Source organism: Panulirus ornatus, chromosome 38 (assembly GCF_036320965.1).
Source record: "Panulirus ornatus isolate Po-2019 chromosome 38, ASM3632096v1, whole genome shotgun sequence".
Classification (NCBI taxonomy): domain Eukaryota; kingdom Metazoa; phylum Arthropoda; class Malacostraca; order Decapoda; family Palinuridae; genus Panulirus; species Panulirus ornatus.
The window spans coordinates 4,854,517-4,870,144 of NC_092261.1; the positions used below are offsets into that span (position 1 = coordinate 4,854,517).

Below are 15,628 nucleotides of genomic sequence, written 5' to 3' on the forward strand. Positions count from 1 at the left end.
TCTTGATTTCTTTAAAAGTCTTGCCAGAAGAAGTGTGTTCATTCCCAGATGGATGGTCTGATGTATGTTTTATGGGATTCAGCCCAAGTAAATGCAAAGTAATGAGGATGGGGTACAGTCCTCAATATAAATGTAATCTAGAAGGAAATAAGCTGAAGGAATCAGTGTTTGAGAAAGACTTGGGAGTCCGCACTGTCCCTTACCTGTTGGCAAAGCCTACATTTGAAGAATTATGGAGAAAAATAATTGTTAAATAGAATTACATGGAAGTACATGCATGAATAAAGAATTATTCACCAAACTGTTCCCATTGCATATTAGGCCAAAACTAGAATGTGCTTTTTGAGTTTTTTTTTAACACACTGACATATACACAGATAACCAGTGAAAAAGGTCTCAAGAATGATAACGATGATGGTGCCAGACTTAAGAGAACTGAGCTACAATGAAAGGTTAGAGGCCATGAATCTTCCCACCATGAAGGACAGAAAAATAAGAGGTGATTTCATCACAATCTTAGTTTTTAAGCCAACTGATGATGTAAACAATGAAAAGTTTTCTGAAAGATAGAACCACTGGTCCATAATTTGAAATAAAGAAAAAATACAGCAATATCCATTTTATAGTATGAGTAATTGATGAAGAATAAAGTAAGTTACGAAATTGGGAAAGACAGTTTGTTGAAGCATAAGTATGACAATGGAGAAAGTTCAAGAGATGGGCCATGAGTAATTTTATACAAGGTTAAAAGTAAGCGACATGAGTATGAGATTCTCCCATGACACAAAAAGTATCACACACGCACACTGGAAGGCATACATGAAATTAAAGTTTTTCGTTACTGTGATAGAAAATGTTAGGAAGAAAGGTACCTCAAGAGAGTAGTTAAACAAACCGGAATAGAAAATGAGAAAGATGATGAGCGACCGTTTATGAAGGATAAACTACCAATGGGAATGACGAATAAATCTGGTCATCTATGAGAGACCAAACTCGGAGTATACCATGGACATGTCATTAACCTCTTATTATTTATGATCGTCATAATTCATTTGTTTTATCTGTATCTTAATTACCTTACACTGATGTTATGAGTCCGATTCTCAAACCCTATGTAAAGTTGGTAAAATTTATCTGCCATATAATGAAATTTACGCATCAATAAAAGTCTGATTTATCTGTTGAATTTAAGTACAATGCATTGCTTTCCATATGTCACTCTTACCATGATTACACACGTTTCTAAACAAAAAGGTACATTTACAATTAATGGAAGAAAGTGCGCATAATCATTTATGGTATTAATGGAGTTTACACGCGCGGTTGGCTCCCCTGGCAGCACTCGTCTGTAGGCCATGTTGGCAACCCTGACTAGTTGTTTATGTCACTGTTTATTTCCAACCAACGGTGAAACCTGTGTCTGGCACTTGTTAAAAATATATCATACATTCCTTAAATTCAAACAACTTCTGGCCCATCAGATAAAATTACACAATAATACTACAATTATGCAGAATACGAAAGGGATCAAGAAAACGCTGGTGAGAAACGAGGGCATAGATGATTACCATGACGCCTCTCGCGGTGAAGTTAATGTCGGTGTTGTTGTGAGTACAGGCCAGAACGCAAACAATTCGCACTTTGACAATTCTGAACTTGACAGAGACCATGATAACTCGGCACAAGGCTCAAAGGGCCAGGTGGAGCCCGGGGTGGATGTTATGGAGGACCAGTGGGTTCTGCAGAACACGGGAACCCCAGAAGAGGTAGAGATTGAGGAATCGCCAGGAACGGAACACACCGAATCCTATGTGGTGGATTTAACGGAACATTTTAATAGAATATTTGCGCAAACTACTTTCAACAGTTTTCAAGGTAAGTAAGTCCAGTAAAATTATCATGATAATGTGTATCACCGGTAGCTTTGGCTTTTGATCATTTTTAGTATAGTTTTTACAGAATACGATGTCTTGCATGATTTGGGGCATAATATTTTTTAAGATATTAGATAATGTTAGTAATAATAGGTAATATACCTATAAAATTTCAGCAAAATCTATGAATTCCACAAGATTGCTGTACATGGAATGAAAGACATCATAATCTTGCAAAGCAGGGTAATATATTTGTTTATATATCCAGTTCGGTAATACGCATCTCCTTTTTGACAGAATTTGAAGAACTGTTCAACCAGTTTAAAAGGGAAACTGGTTCTGTGTTTCGAATAAAGTCATCATGCAGTGTGACTTATGAAAACTCCCGAAGGAAGAAGCACTTCATACCTGCTCGCTTCAAATTTGTGTCTGTCAAGTACTGCTGCGTTCATTATGGTCAGCCCAAGATAGCTGGCCAAGGAATTCGCACCAAACAGAGGTTAGTCTGGTTTTGGAAAGGCATCAGAACACATTCAGAAGATGCAACTTGGCTAACATACTTATTGTAATGGTATCTGTTAGAATATGGATATACTGTTCAGATTTTTTTTGTAAAATCTGTACAGTAGGGTACAAGCCAGTCCATGGAAGAAGTTAAATGCTTTTTCAGTGCCTCTACATTCCAAAACCTTTGTTGTGTATTATTTGTCTTAAATTTTTTCTATATAAGTAAAATTTTCTGTGGGATACTTTTTTGATATGCCTTAGCATAATTTTTTATTTGCTTGGTGTACTGCATCATGCATGAATATTTTTAATGCCTAGGATTATATATATATATATATATATATATATATATATATATATATATATATATATGTATATTTTTTTTTTTCATACTATTCGCCATTTCCCGCGATAGCGAGGTAGCGTTAAGAACAGAGGACTGGGCCTTTGAGGGAATATCCTCACCTGGACCTCTTCTCTGTTCCTTCTTTTGGAAAAAAAAAAATATATATTTTTTTTTTTTATTATACTTTGTCGCTGTCTCCCGCGTTTGCGAGGTAGCGCAAGGAAACAGACGAAAGAAATGGCCCAACCCACCCCCATACACATGTATATACATACGTCCAAACACACAAATATACATACCTACACAGCTTTCCATGGTTTACCCCAGACGCTTCACATGCCTTGATTCAATCCACTGACAGCACGACAACCCCGGTATACCACATCGCTCCAATTCACTCTGTTCCTTGCCCTCCTTTCACCCTCCTGCATGTTCAGGCCCCGCTCACACAAAATCTTTTTCACTCCATCTTTCCACCTCCAGTTTGGTCTCCCTCTTCTCCTCGTTCCCTCCACCTCCGACACATATATCCTCTTGGTCAATCTTTCCTCACTCATTCTCTCCATGTGCCCAAACCACTTCAAAACACCCTCTTCTGCTCTCTCAACCGCGCTCTTTTTATTTCCACACATCTCTCTTACCCTTACGTTACTCACTCGATCAAACCACCTCACACCACACATTGTCCTCAAACATCTCATTTCCAGCACATCCATCCTCCTGCGCACAACTCTATCCATAGCCCACGCCTCGCAACCATACAACATTGTTGGAACCACTATTCCTTCAAACATACCCATTTTTGCTTTCCGAGATAATGTTCTCGACTTCCACACATTCTTCAAGGCCCCCAGAATTTTCGCCCCCTCCCCCACCCTATGATCCACTTCCGCTTCCATGGTTCCATCTGCTGCCACATCCACTCCCAGATATCTAAAACACTTCACTTCCTCCAGTTTTTCTCCATTCAAACTCACCTCCCAATTGACTTGACCCTCAACCCTACTGTACCTAATAACCTTGCTCTTATTCACATTTACTCTTAACTTTCTTCTTCCACACACTTTACCAAACTCGGTCACCAGCTTCTGCAGTTTCTCACATGAATATATATATATATATATATATATATATATATATATATATATATATATATATATATATATATTTTTTTTTTTTTTTTTTCAAACTATTCGCCATTTCCCGCATCAGCGAGATAGCGTTAAGAACAGAGAACTGGGCCACTGAGGGAATATATATATATATATATATATATATATATATATATATATATATATATATTTTCACTGGGAATATGGAGAGAAAGAATATTTCAAACGTTCCCTACTTGTTGTAGTTGGCATTTAAAAGGGGAGGGAGTGGGGTGCTGGAAATCCTCCCCTCTTGTTTTTTACTTTTCCAAAAAAAAAAAGAAAGGAACAGAGAAGGGGGCCAAGTGAGGATATTCCCTCAAAGGCTCACTCCTCTGTTCTTAACACTACCTTGCAAATGCGGGAAATGGCGAATAAGTATGAAAAAATATATATATTTATTTATTATCATTATTATTATTATTGTTATACATAATTGCTGGTTCCCGCATCAGCGAGGTAGTGCCAGGAAATAGAGAAAGAATGTATATATATATATATATATATATATTTTTTTTATATATATTTTTTATTATACTTTGTCGCTGTCTCCCGCGTTTGCGAGGTAGCGCAAGGAAACAGACGAAAGAAATGGCCCAACCCCCCCCCATACACATGTATATACATACGTCCACACACGCAAATATACATACCTACACAGCTTTCCATGGTTTACCCCAGACGCTTCACATGCCTTGATTCAATCCACTGACAGCACGTCAACCCCGGTATACCACATCGCTCCAATTCACTCTATTCCTTGCCCTCCTTTCACCCTCCTGCATGTTCAGGCCCCGATCACACAAAATCTTTTTCACTCCATCTTTCCACCTCCAATTTGGTCTCCCTCTTCTCCTCGTTCCCTCCACCTCCGACACATATATCCTCTTGGTCAATCTTTCCTCACTCATTCTCTCCATGTGCCCAAACCACTTCAAAACACCCTCTTCTGCTCTCTCAACCACGCTCTTTTTATTTCCACACATCTCTCTTACCCTTACGTTACTCACTCGATCAAACCACCTCACACCACACATTGTCCTCAAACATCTCATTTCCAGCACATCCATCCTCCTGCGCACAACTCTATCCATAGCCCACGCCTCGCAACCATACAACATTGTTGGAACCACTATTCCTTCAAACATACCCATTTTTGCTTTCCGAGATAATGTTCTCGACTTCCACACATTCTTCAAGGCCCCCAGAATTTTCGCCCCCTCCCCCACCCTATGATCCACTTCCGCTTCCATGGTTCCATCCGCTGCCACATCCACTCCCAGATATCTAAAACACTTCACTTCCTCCAGTTTTTCTCCATTCAAACTCACCTCCCAATTGACTTGACCCTCAACCCTACCCTATATATATATATATATATATATATATATATATATATATATATATATATATATATATATATTTCTTTTCTTTCAAACTATTCGCCATTTCCCGCATTAGCGAGGTAGCGTTAAGAACAGAGGACTGGGCCTTTGAGGGACTACCCTCACCTGGCCCAATTCTCTGTTCCTTCTTTTGGAAAATTAAAAAAAAAACGAGAGGGGAGGATTTCCAGCCCCCCACTCCCTCCCCTTTTAGTCGCCTTCTACGACACGCAGGAATACGTGGGAAGTATTCTTGCTCCCCTATCCCCAGGGATATATATATATATATATATATATATATATATATATATATATATATATATATATATATATATTTTTTTCTTTTCATTTTACTTGGTTGGTGTCTTCTGCATTAGCGAGGTAGCGCAAGGAAGCAGACAAAAGAATGGCCCAACCCACCCACATACACATGTGTATACATAAATGGCCACACACGCACACATACATACCTATACATTTCAACGTATATGTACATGTACATACACAGACACATACATATATATACATGTACATATTCATACTTGCTGCCTTCATCCATTCCTGTCACCACCCCACCACATATACATATATATATGTCTGTATATATGTAAATATGTGTGTGTGTGTGCATTCCATTTGTTTCCCTGTGCCCCATGTTTGTGAGGTAATGCTAAGAACAGACATGACATTGCCGTCATATGTAATGCATTGAAACCAGAGCCCTTTATCTGCACTCAGGCCCCTCTTATCTCATCGTGGTTTCCCCTGGCTGTGTCATATGCCTTAGATCAGTTCTTTGAGAGTGAATTAACCCCTGTATGCCACATCACACTAGTGCACTCTAACCCATGCTTGCTTCACACCCTCCTACATGATCAGGCCCTGATCACTCAGAACTTCTTTCACCCCATCCTGCCATCTCCAGTTTGGCCTCCCCTTTCTCCTCTGACATTCATACCCATTTCAGCTTTCTCAGTCATACTCTTCTTACCACCACATTTCTTTCTTGATGTATTGTCTTATCTCTTACTCAGTTATCCCTCCTCATGTCACATATTGCCCTTGAGTATTTAATTTCCAATACATGCTCTCTGTCTATCTATCTATCTCTGGGAACTCCCTTGAGGCAATAGCCATGGCAATAGTCTCCATAACTGTTGAACAGCAGTGCTGCTTCTTAGCTTTTAGTGCCTTACCACTAACAGGCCACTTGCAGAGGGCAACTGTAGCACAGTGTTTTCAGAGGCTCCTACCTAATGTTTCTTCCAACTACAATTAACTAATGTGTCTACCTAATGTCCCATCTTACTACTACTGTACTATCTAAGGCTCCTCGCTATTTTTACCTAATGCTCTTGTCTGATGTTCCCAACTACTACTTTATCTGTTGTTCTTACCATTTTACCAAAAGGCAGGGCTAGTGCATAGCACTTTGCAGAAAAACCTTGAGTCTGAGTTAAGTGTTTGTCAAGTGGTGTGTTTGAGGACAGAATGCATGCAGTTCAAACATGGGGAAGGCAGAAAGAAGAGACAGCTGCCTGGGTCGAAGGAATGCAGCTTTACAACCACTGAAGTGCTGGTTTACTTCACAACCATCACTGACCCTCCGTATTCAGTAGCTGCATACCAACTACTACCTGCTTCCAGTACAGCCATCCTCAGTTAAAGGCTGGATGGGAGAAATGTGGCCATTTATCTGATTGTGTTTTTAAGGAACTTGGGGAGGAATGCAGATGGGGTGTTGACATGTTATGGTAAGTGTTAAGTTTGGTATTTGTAATGGATACCTTGAATTATAGTATTTGATTTTTCGTACCTTTTGTTGACTAATCTTTACATATGTTTGTTATTGCAGGTATCTTCCCTGTGGATGTGAGTGTGTTTTGTCAGTTTCATACAATCGAGGAGCTCTTGTCATATCTCAAGCAACTATGCAACACAACCATGAGGTGAGCAATGAGATGGCTCCTTATTATGCCATCAATAGACGCATTAGCAACAGTGAGCTTAAGCAAGTAGCAGATGTTATAGAACTTATGCCGAGTAGTCGTGCCTTGCAGCAATTTCTGCAAGAGCATTTTCACAGACCTACCACCCTGCAAGATGCAAAGAATATACGAGCAAGACTAAAAGCTTTACACACGCGTCAGACAACAAATTTAAGTGCTGTTAGGTCAATTAAATCAGATCCCATAATGCAAGCAGAAGAAGAGGAAGATGATAGTGATGAAAGAGGTAGGATAGAAGTTGAGGACATGGGAGAGGACATAGTTATGGAAGATTACCAGGATGAAAAATTATTTTCCCAGCAGGAAGAACAACAGAAGTCTCAACAGCAGCAAGACCAAAGACCGTCCCCTCAGCCCAGGTGGAAGGAGAAAGTTATTAATGAAATAAAAGCAAAGTTGTCAGACCTAATGCATTCTTGTGATACCAGTATCTTTTGGGAACGTATATCTGTTATTAACAAAGTCATCGAATGCTGGGAGAATGGGGATAATTTTGATGTGCATTATGCATCAGAAAATGATTTGAACAGTGAAGAAGGTTTATTTGTTAAAAAGGAGCCAGACCTTAATCAGAGGAATGGTGGACGTTCATCTCTACACCAGAGGAGAGGAGCGTTGCAAGGAAGGTCCAAAAAAATTCAAGCAGTAAATGCATCTACCTCTCTGGGAAGTTCTTCAGACTCCCACATGAAATTCATGCTTCCAGTCTTAAGTGGCTCAGACATGCAGTTTCTGCCAGCTTCTCTAAAGGGAGAATCTCTAAAATTGATGCTTCCTCATAAGGAAAATAATGCACAGGGTAAATCTCCCAATATTCAAAAGAGACGTCCTGGTAGACCAAGGAAGAATCCAGTTAGATACCTTGAACAGAGGCATGTAGGTTTGGATGAATTATCACCTCAGACATTTCAAACAAAAATTAATTCATTTAAAAGTTATGCAACTGCAGTGAATAATACAAGAGTTGGTACAGTAGAACAGAAAAGCATCAAAAGTAATGTGTCTCATGTTAAGCAACCTATAGTAATGTCTGTCACAAGAGGAAATTCAGTTGATATGTGTGACCAAGCTATGGAGGTTGAAATAGAAGTTGATGGTGATATGGTTAATGTAAAACAGGTTAAATTAGAGCCTTTAGAATACCATGAAGTAGATGTTACTGATAATATTCTTCATCAATTAGGGGAGCATTCATACATCTGATACAAATTCTGTAAGAATGAATTGAGAGTTATTATGTTTCTTTTGCTTCATTTGTCTTTTTCATATAAATGTCATTATATAGAAGATAAAATTATCCTAGCTTATTTTGACCATTATTTATGTGGTTGATTCACTATCATGGCTACCCTGAGAGCTCTTTAATTGGTGATATCCACATTCCTTGTTTATGCATATCCACACAGGATTTTGAGTGGTGAGTGAAGAACTGTACATATAAGTCATACGCATTTGCAGACAAGGAAGAAGTGATTGCTTATTCTCTAGTGATCAAACTTATTAAAATTTAGTTGATCTGTTATCTGAGGTATGTGGTAATAATGACAGTGTCAGGAGTGACCTGATTTGTTGAGGATATGCATGCTAATATTGCTGTTGCTTACAAAGTTGGCTGTTTGCTTAGAAGATAAAGAAAGCTTTACCCTGTCTGCTCAATGCCTCATGGAGAAAAAAATCCCAATTATAGAAAGAAATGTACCCCATTAATTAATTTTATAACCTGTATATTATAAGAATTTAAAGTTAGAAGTATGTTGCATATCTGATATGTAGTCGGTGATCTTTTTCCCCTCATCACGGGATAAGGGAGTACCACTTATACAGAACAAGCTAATTACCTTTTTGTTATGATATTTACGACCAGAAGTAAAACTTCAGCAAGTGGTTCATGGAAACTTGTTCAGAGTTTCATTTTAAGCTTTGTGTGCACTAGTTGGCAAAGAGGAATAAATGTGGCTCAATTGAAACAGTGATAAGGGATATATGGATTTTGAAAGGTATCATTGGTATCTTGTATTAAAATGGCATTTAAAGAATAAAAGGGAGTAATGTTTCTCATTCTTTTATTTGGCCCTGCAAAGAGTAGCCTTAGAAGGGTTTTCAGTATGGGTACAACAGGCATCAAATGCGAGTGTCTCCTTGAAAGTTGAATTTACTGTTGCAAGTAAATAGTATGTTAAAATGACTTGGTAATGATGGATTATAATGAAAATACATAAACTGGCAATTTATTTGGTCCACTCAGCCATGAAAAAGCTGATGAAATCATGGAGAGGTCTATTGGGCCTGATTGTGGATGGGAGCTGTGATTTTTGCTGCATTACACATGACAGTTAGAGGAATTCTTCACCCTTGCCTCCACTAGGTAATTATCTGACATCCCACCAGCTACACCTTACTTTACCTTCCTGCCCAAGGAGTCTCATCTCTCCTTATGAGGCTCTTTGAGCATTCAGGAATCAGGCCTCATTCACCAGTCGGGACTGTAGGTCAGAAAGTGTTTTGATGTGTGTGTGTGTATAAGTGCAAAGTGCAAGGCAATTGAGCTGTGTGCTTAGTGTCTTCATTATAGTAGTTGCATTGTGGGCATGAAGAGCTGTGGGGTATGTTGAGGAGTTATCTGTAGTGTTGTCGTGATGGATGATGTCCTGAGTGTAGACGGAAGAGAGTGACTTGTGTTTGGCTTGGGAGTGTTGTTTCTGATGGGTGTGTCTGGTGAGTTGGCATTGGAGACTGTTTTGGGAGTTTTACTTTTATATTTTGTCATTGTTTTTATTGTAGTGTTCTAAATATAGATTTTCTTACATATAAACCTGTGCTCATAGTATTAATATGCAGCCATGTAATTCTTATTAATAAAACGTCATATCTGTGTCGGTCTGGGAAGTTGGTTGTATAATGCTTTGTGGGTTATGTCAGTATGTATGTGTTTTGTAAGTATTATATTTGTTGCAGATAGTGGGATCAGTGAGTAGAGGTTACTGAAATGTGATACAGGGGATAAACTTTATATTTCTGCACTGGTGGTGGTGGTTAGTTATAGCAAGGTAGGAGAGTTCTGGTGTTGCTCTATAGAGTTAAGTGCTGAGCATGTTGGGTTGGTACTGTATTGGGAGAATTTTTGTTTCCTTCATTGTGAAATGGATAGATTGTTTGTGGTTGCTAGGTTGTCGGTCATTGGGATTTGGGAGTTTTGAGGTTTGTACTTTGTATGTTGTTTTTGTTTGATATTCTTGGTTTGGAGTGTCATTTGTGTCATATTTGATGCCTAGAATTGTTGTTTTATATTCAGAGCAAGTGACTGCCCATTCAAGGAGACTGGAGTCTGTAAGTTGGATTCATGTCTGTCTGGGGTTGAGTGATTGAAGACGCATTAAGGGACAGAAATTCTGTTCTGGATGAGCCATTGCTCCAGTTGTGCAATGTAATGCTGCATATTTGATGTTGCTTCTGTGATTTCATGGTGTTGTAATATGACTGTGAGGTAATTTTCATGTGAAAGGACCTTCGTGCTGAGTTTTGCCTGAAGTAATGGAAGGTTACGAAGGGAGAGAGTTGAAGAAAGAACTGCTCTTTGAGGAACCCCATTGTAGAGTTTAAGTGTTTTAGAGGTAAAGCCATTGATTTACTGCCATGGCAGCCATTTCTGAAATTAGCCTATATTTTTTTTTTTTTTTTTTTTTTTGCTTTGTCGCTGTCTCCCGCATTTGCGAGGTAGCGCAAGGAAACAGACGAAAGAAATGGCCCAACCCACCCCTTTACACATGTATATGCATACGTCCACACACGCAAATATACATACCTACACAGCTTTCCATGGTTTACCCTAGACGCTTCACATGCCCTGATTCAATCCACTGACAGCACGTCAACCCCGGTATACCACATCGATCCAATTCACTCTATTCCTTGCCCTCCTTTCACCCTCCTGCATGTTCAGGCCCCGATCACACAAAGTCTTTTTCACTCCATCTTTCCACCTCCAATTTGGTCTCCCACTTCTCCTCGTTCCCTCCACCTCCGACACATATGTCCTCTTGGTCAATCTTTCCTCACTCATTCTCTCCATGTGCCCAAACCATTTCAAAACACCCTCTTCTGCTCTCTCAACCACGCTCTTTTTATTTCCACACATCTCTCTTACCCTTACGTTACTTACTCGATCAAACCACCTCACACGACACATTGTCCTCAAACATCTCATTTCCAGCATATCCATCCTCCTGCGCACAACTCTATCCATAGCCCATGCCTCGCAACCATACAACATTGTTGGAACCACTATTCCTTCAAACATACCCATTTTTGCTTTCCGAGATAATGTTCTCGACTTCCACACATTCTTCAAGGCTCCCAGGATTTTCGCCCCCTCCCCCACCCTATGATCCACTTCCGCTTCCATGGTTCCATCCGCTGCCAGATCCACTCCCAGATATCTAAAACACTTTACTTCCTCCAGTTTTTCTCCATTCAACTTACCTCTGCTAGCCAATAGCATTCGACATAATTAGCCTATATATATATATATATATATATATATATATATATATATATATATTTTATTATTATTATTTTTATTTTACTTTGCGTTGTCGCTGTCTCCCGCGTTTGTGAGGTAGCGCAAGGAAACAGACGAAAGAAATGGCCCAACCCACCCCCATACACATGTACATACATACACGTCCACACACGCAAATATACATACCTATACATCTCAATGTACACATATATATACACACACAGACACATACATATATACCCATGCACACAATTCACACTGTCTGCCTTTATTCATTCCCATTGCCACCTCACCACACATGGAATACCATCCCCCTCCCCCTCATGTGTGTGAGGTAGCGCTAGGAAAAGACAACAAAGGCCCCATTCGTTCACACTCAGTCTCTAGCTGTCATGCAATAATGCCCGAAACCACAGCTCCCTTTCCACATCCAGGCCCCACAGAACTTTCCATGGTTTACCCCAGACGCTTCACATGCCCTGATTCAATCCATTGACAGCAAGTCGACCCCAGTATACCACATCGATCCAATTCACTCCATTCCTTGCCCGCCTTTCACCCTCCTGCATGTTCAGGCCCCGATCACTCAAAATCTTTTTCACTCCATCTTTCCACCTCCAATTTGGTCTCCCACTTCTCCTCGTTCCCTCCACCTCCAACACATATCTCCTCTTGGTCAATCTTTCCTCACTCATCCTCTCCATGTGCCCAAACCATTTCAAAACACCCTCTTCTGCTCTCTCAACCACACTCTTTTTATTTCCACACATCTCTCTTACCCTTACGTTACTTACTCGATCAAACTACCTCACACCACATATTGTCCTCAAACATCTCATTTCCAGCACATCCGCTCTCCTGCGCACAACTCTTTCCATAGCCCACGCCTCGCAACCATACAACATTGTTGGAACCACTATTCCTTCAAACATAGCCATTTTTGCTTTCCGAGATAATGTTCTCGACTTCCACACATTCTTCAAGGCTCCCAGGATTTTCACCCCCTCCCCCACCCTATGATTCACTTCCGCTTCCATGGTTCCATCCGCTGCCAGATCCACTTCCAGATATATATATATATATATATATATATATATATATATATATATATATATATATATATATATATATATATATATATATTTCTTTCTTTTCTTTTAAACTATTCACCATTTCCTGTGTTAGTGAGGTAGCGTTAAGAACAGAGGACTGGACCTTTTTTGGAATATCCTCACCTGGCCCCCTCTGTTCCTTCTTTTGGAAAATTAAAAAAAAAGAAAAAAAACGAGAGGGGAGGATTTCCAGCCCCCCACTCCCTCCCCTTTTAGTCGCCTTCTACGACACGCAGGGAATACGTGGGAAGTATTCTTAATCCCCTATCCCCAGGGATACTATGTATATATATATATATATATATATATATATATATATATATATATATATATATATTTTTTTTTTTTTTTTTGCTTTGTCGCTGTCTCCCGCGTTTGCGAGGTAGCGCGAGGAAACAGACAAAAGAAATGGCCCAACCCACCCCCATACACATGTACATACATACGTCCACACACGCAAATATACATACCTACACAGCTTTCCATGGTTTACCCCAGACGCTTCACATGCCTTGATTCAATCCCCTTACAGCACGTCGACCCCGGTATACCACATCGCTCCAATTCACTCTATTCCTTGCCCTCCTTTCACCCTCCTGCATGTTCAGGCCCCGATCACACAAAATCTTTTTCACTCCATCTTTCCACCTCCAATTTGGTCTCCCTCTTCTCCTCGTTCCCTCCACCTCCGACACATATATCCTCTTGGTCAATCTTTCCTCACTTATTCTCTCCATGTGACCAAACCATTTCAAAACACCCTCTTCTGCTCTCTCAACCACGCTCTTTTTATTTCCACACATCTCTCGTACCCTTACGTTACTTACTCGATCAAACCACCTCACACGACACATTGTCCTCAAACATCTCATTTCCAGCACATCCATCCTCCTGCGCACAACTCTATCCATAGTCCATGCCTCGCAACCATACAACATTGTTGGAACCACTATTCCTTCAAACATACCCATTTTTGCTTTCCGAGATAATGTTCTCGACTTCCACACATTCTTCAAGGCTCCCAGAATTTTCGCCCCCTCCCCCACCCTATGATCCACTTCTGCTTCCATGTTTCCATCCGCTGCCAGATCCACTCCCAGATATCTAAAACACTTCACTTCCTCCAGTTTTTCTCCATTCAAACTCACCTCCCAATTGACTTGACCCTCAACCCTACTGTACCTAATAACCTTGCTCTTATTCACATTTACTCTCAACTTTCTTCTTTCACACACATTACCAAACTGTCATATATATATATACAGTCATATATATATATATATATATATATATATATATATATATATATATATATATAATGTTCTTTCTTTCTTTTAAACTATTCGCAATTTCCCGCATTAGCGAGGTAGCGTTAGGAACAGAGGACTGGGCCTTTTTTGGAATATCCTCACCTGGCCCCCTCTGTTCTTTCTTTTGGAAAATTAAAAAAAAAAAAAAAAAGAGGGGAGGATTTCCAGCCCCCCGCTCCCTCCCCTTTTAGTCGCCTTCTACGACACGCAGGGAATACGTGGGAAGTATTCTTAATCCCCTATCCCCAGGTATATATATATATATATATATATATATATATATATATATATATATATATTATCCCTGGGGATAGGGGAGAAAGAATACTTCCCACTTATTCCCTGCGTGTCGTAGAAGGCGACTAAAAGGGAAGGGAGCGGGGGGCTGGAAATCCTCCCCTCTCGTTTTTTTTTAATTTTCCAAAAGAAGGAACAGAGAAGGGGGCCAGGTGAGGATATTCCCTCAAAGGCCCAGTCCTCTGTTCTTAACGCTACCTCGCTAATGCGGGAAATGGCGAAGTTTGAAAGAAAAGAAAAAGATATATATATATATATATATATATATATATATATATATATATATATATATTTGTTTTTTATACATTTGCCATTTTCCACATCAGCAAGGTAGCACTAAGAACAGAGGACTGAGCCTAAGAGGGAATATCTTCACTTGGCCCCCTTCTCTGTTCCTTCTTTTGGAAAAGTGAAAACTTGAAGGGAGGATTTCCAGCCCCCTACTCCCTTCCCTTTTAGTTGCCTTTTATGACACTCAGGGAATATGTGGGAAGTATTCTTTCTCCCTTTCCCCAGGATAATATATTTTATATATTTATTATACTTACTTGCTGTCTCCTGTGTCAGTGAGGTAGCGCAAGGAAACAGACAAAGAATGGCCCATCCCACCCAATACATATGTATATACATAAATGCCCATACATGCACATATGCATACATATACATTTCAACATATACGTACATATACATACACAGGCATATACATATAAACACATGTACATATTCATACTGGCTGCCTTCGTCCATTCCTGTCGCCACCCCGCCACTCATGAAATAGCATCCCTGCCTCCAGCGAGGTAGTGCCAGGAAAAGACAAAAAAGGCCACATTCATTCACACTAAGTTTCTAGCTGTCATGTGTAATGCACCAAAACCACAGCTCCCTTTCCACTTCCAGGCCCCACAAACCTTTCCATGATTTACCCCAAATGCTTCACATGCCCTGGTTCAATCCATTGACAGCGCGTCAAACCTGGTATACCACATCGTTCCAATTCTCTTTATTCCTTGCACACCTCTCACCTTCCTGTATGTTCAGGCTCCGATCGCTCAAAATCTTTTTCACTCTATCCTTCCACCTCCAATTTGGTCTCCCACTTCTAGTTCCCTCTACCTCTG

At 39.9% G+C, this 15,628-nt stretch overlaps 1 protein-coding gene across 1 annotated transcript; it reads left to right on the forward strand.

Annotated features, from left to right (window-relative positions):
* The first annotated feature begins 1,386 nt into the window (after nucleotides 1-1,386).
* LOC139760842 (uncharacterized) lies at nucleotides 1,387-9,323 on the forward strand. Its single transcript, XM_071684511.1, has 3 exons — nucleotides 1,387-1,875; nucleotides 2,172-2,373; nucleotides 7,119-9,323. The coding sequence occupies exons 1-3, from the start codon at nucleotides 1,509-1,511 to the stop codon at nucleotides 8,473-8,475; spliced, it is 1,926 nt and encodes a 641-aa protein (XP_071540612.1). The 5' UTR covers nucleotides 1,387-1,508; the 3' UTR covers nucleotides 8,476-9,323.
* The last annotated feature ends 6,305 nt before the right edge of the window (nucleotides 9,324-15,628 follow it).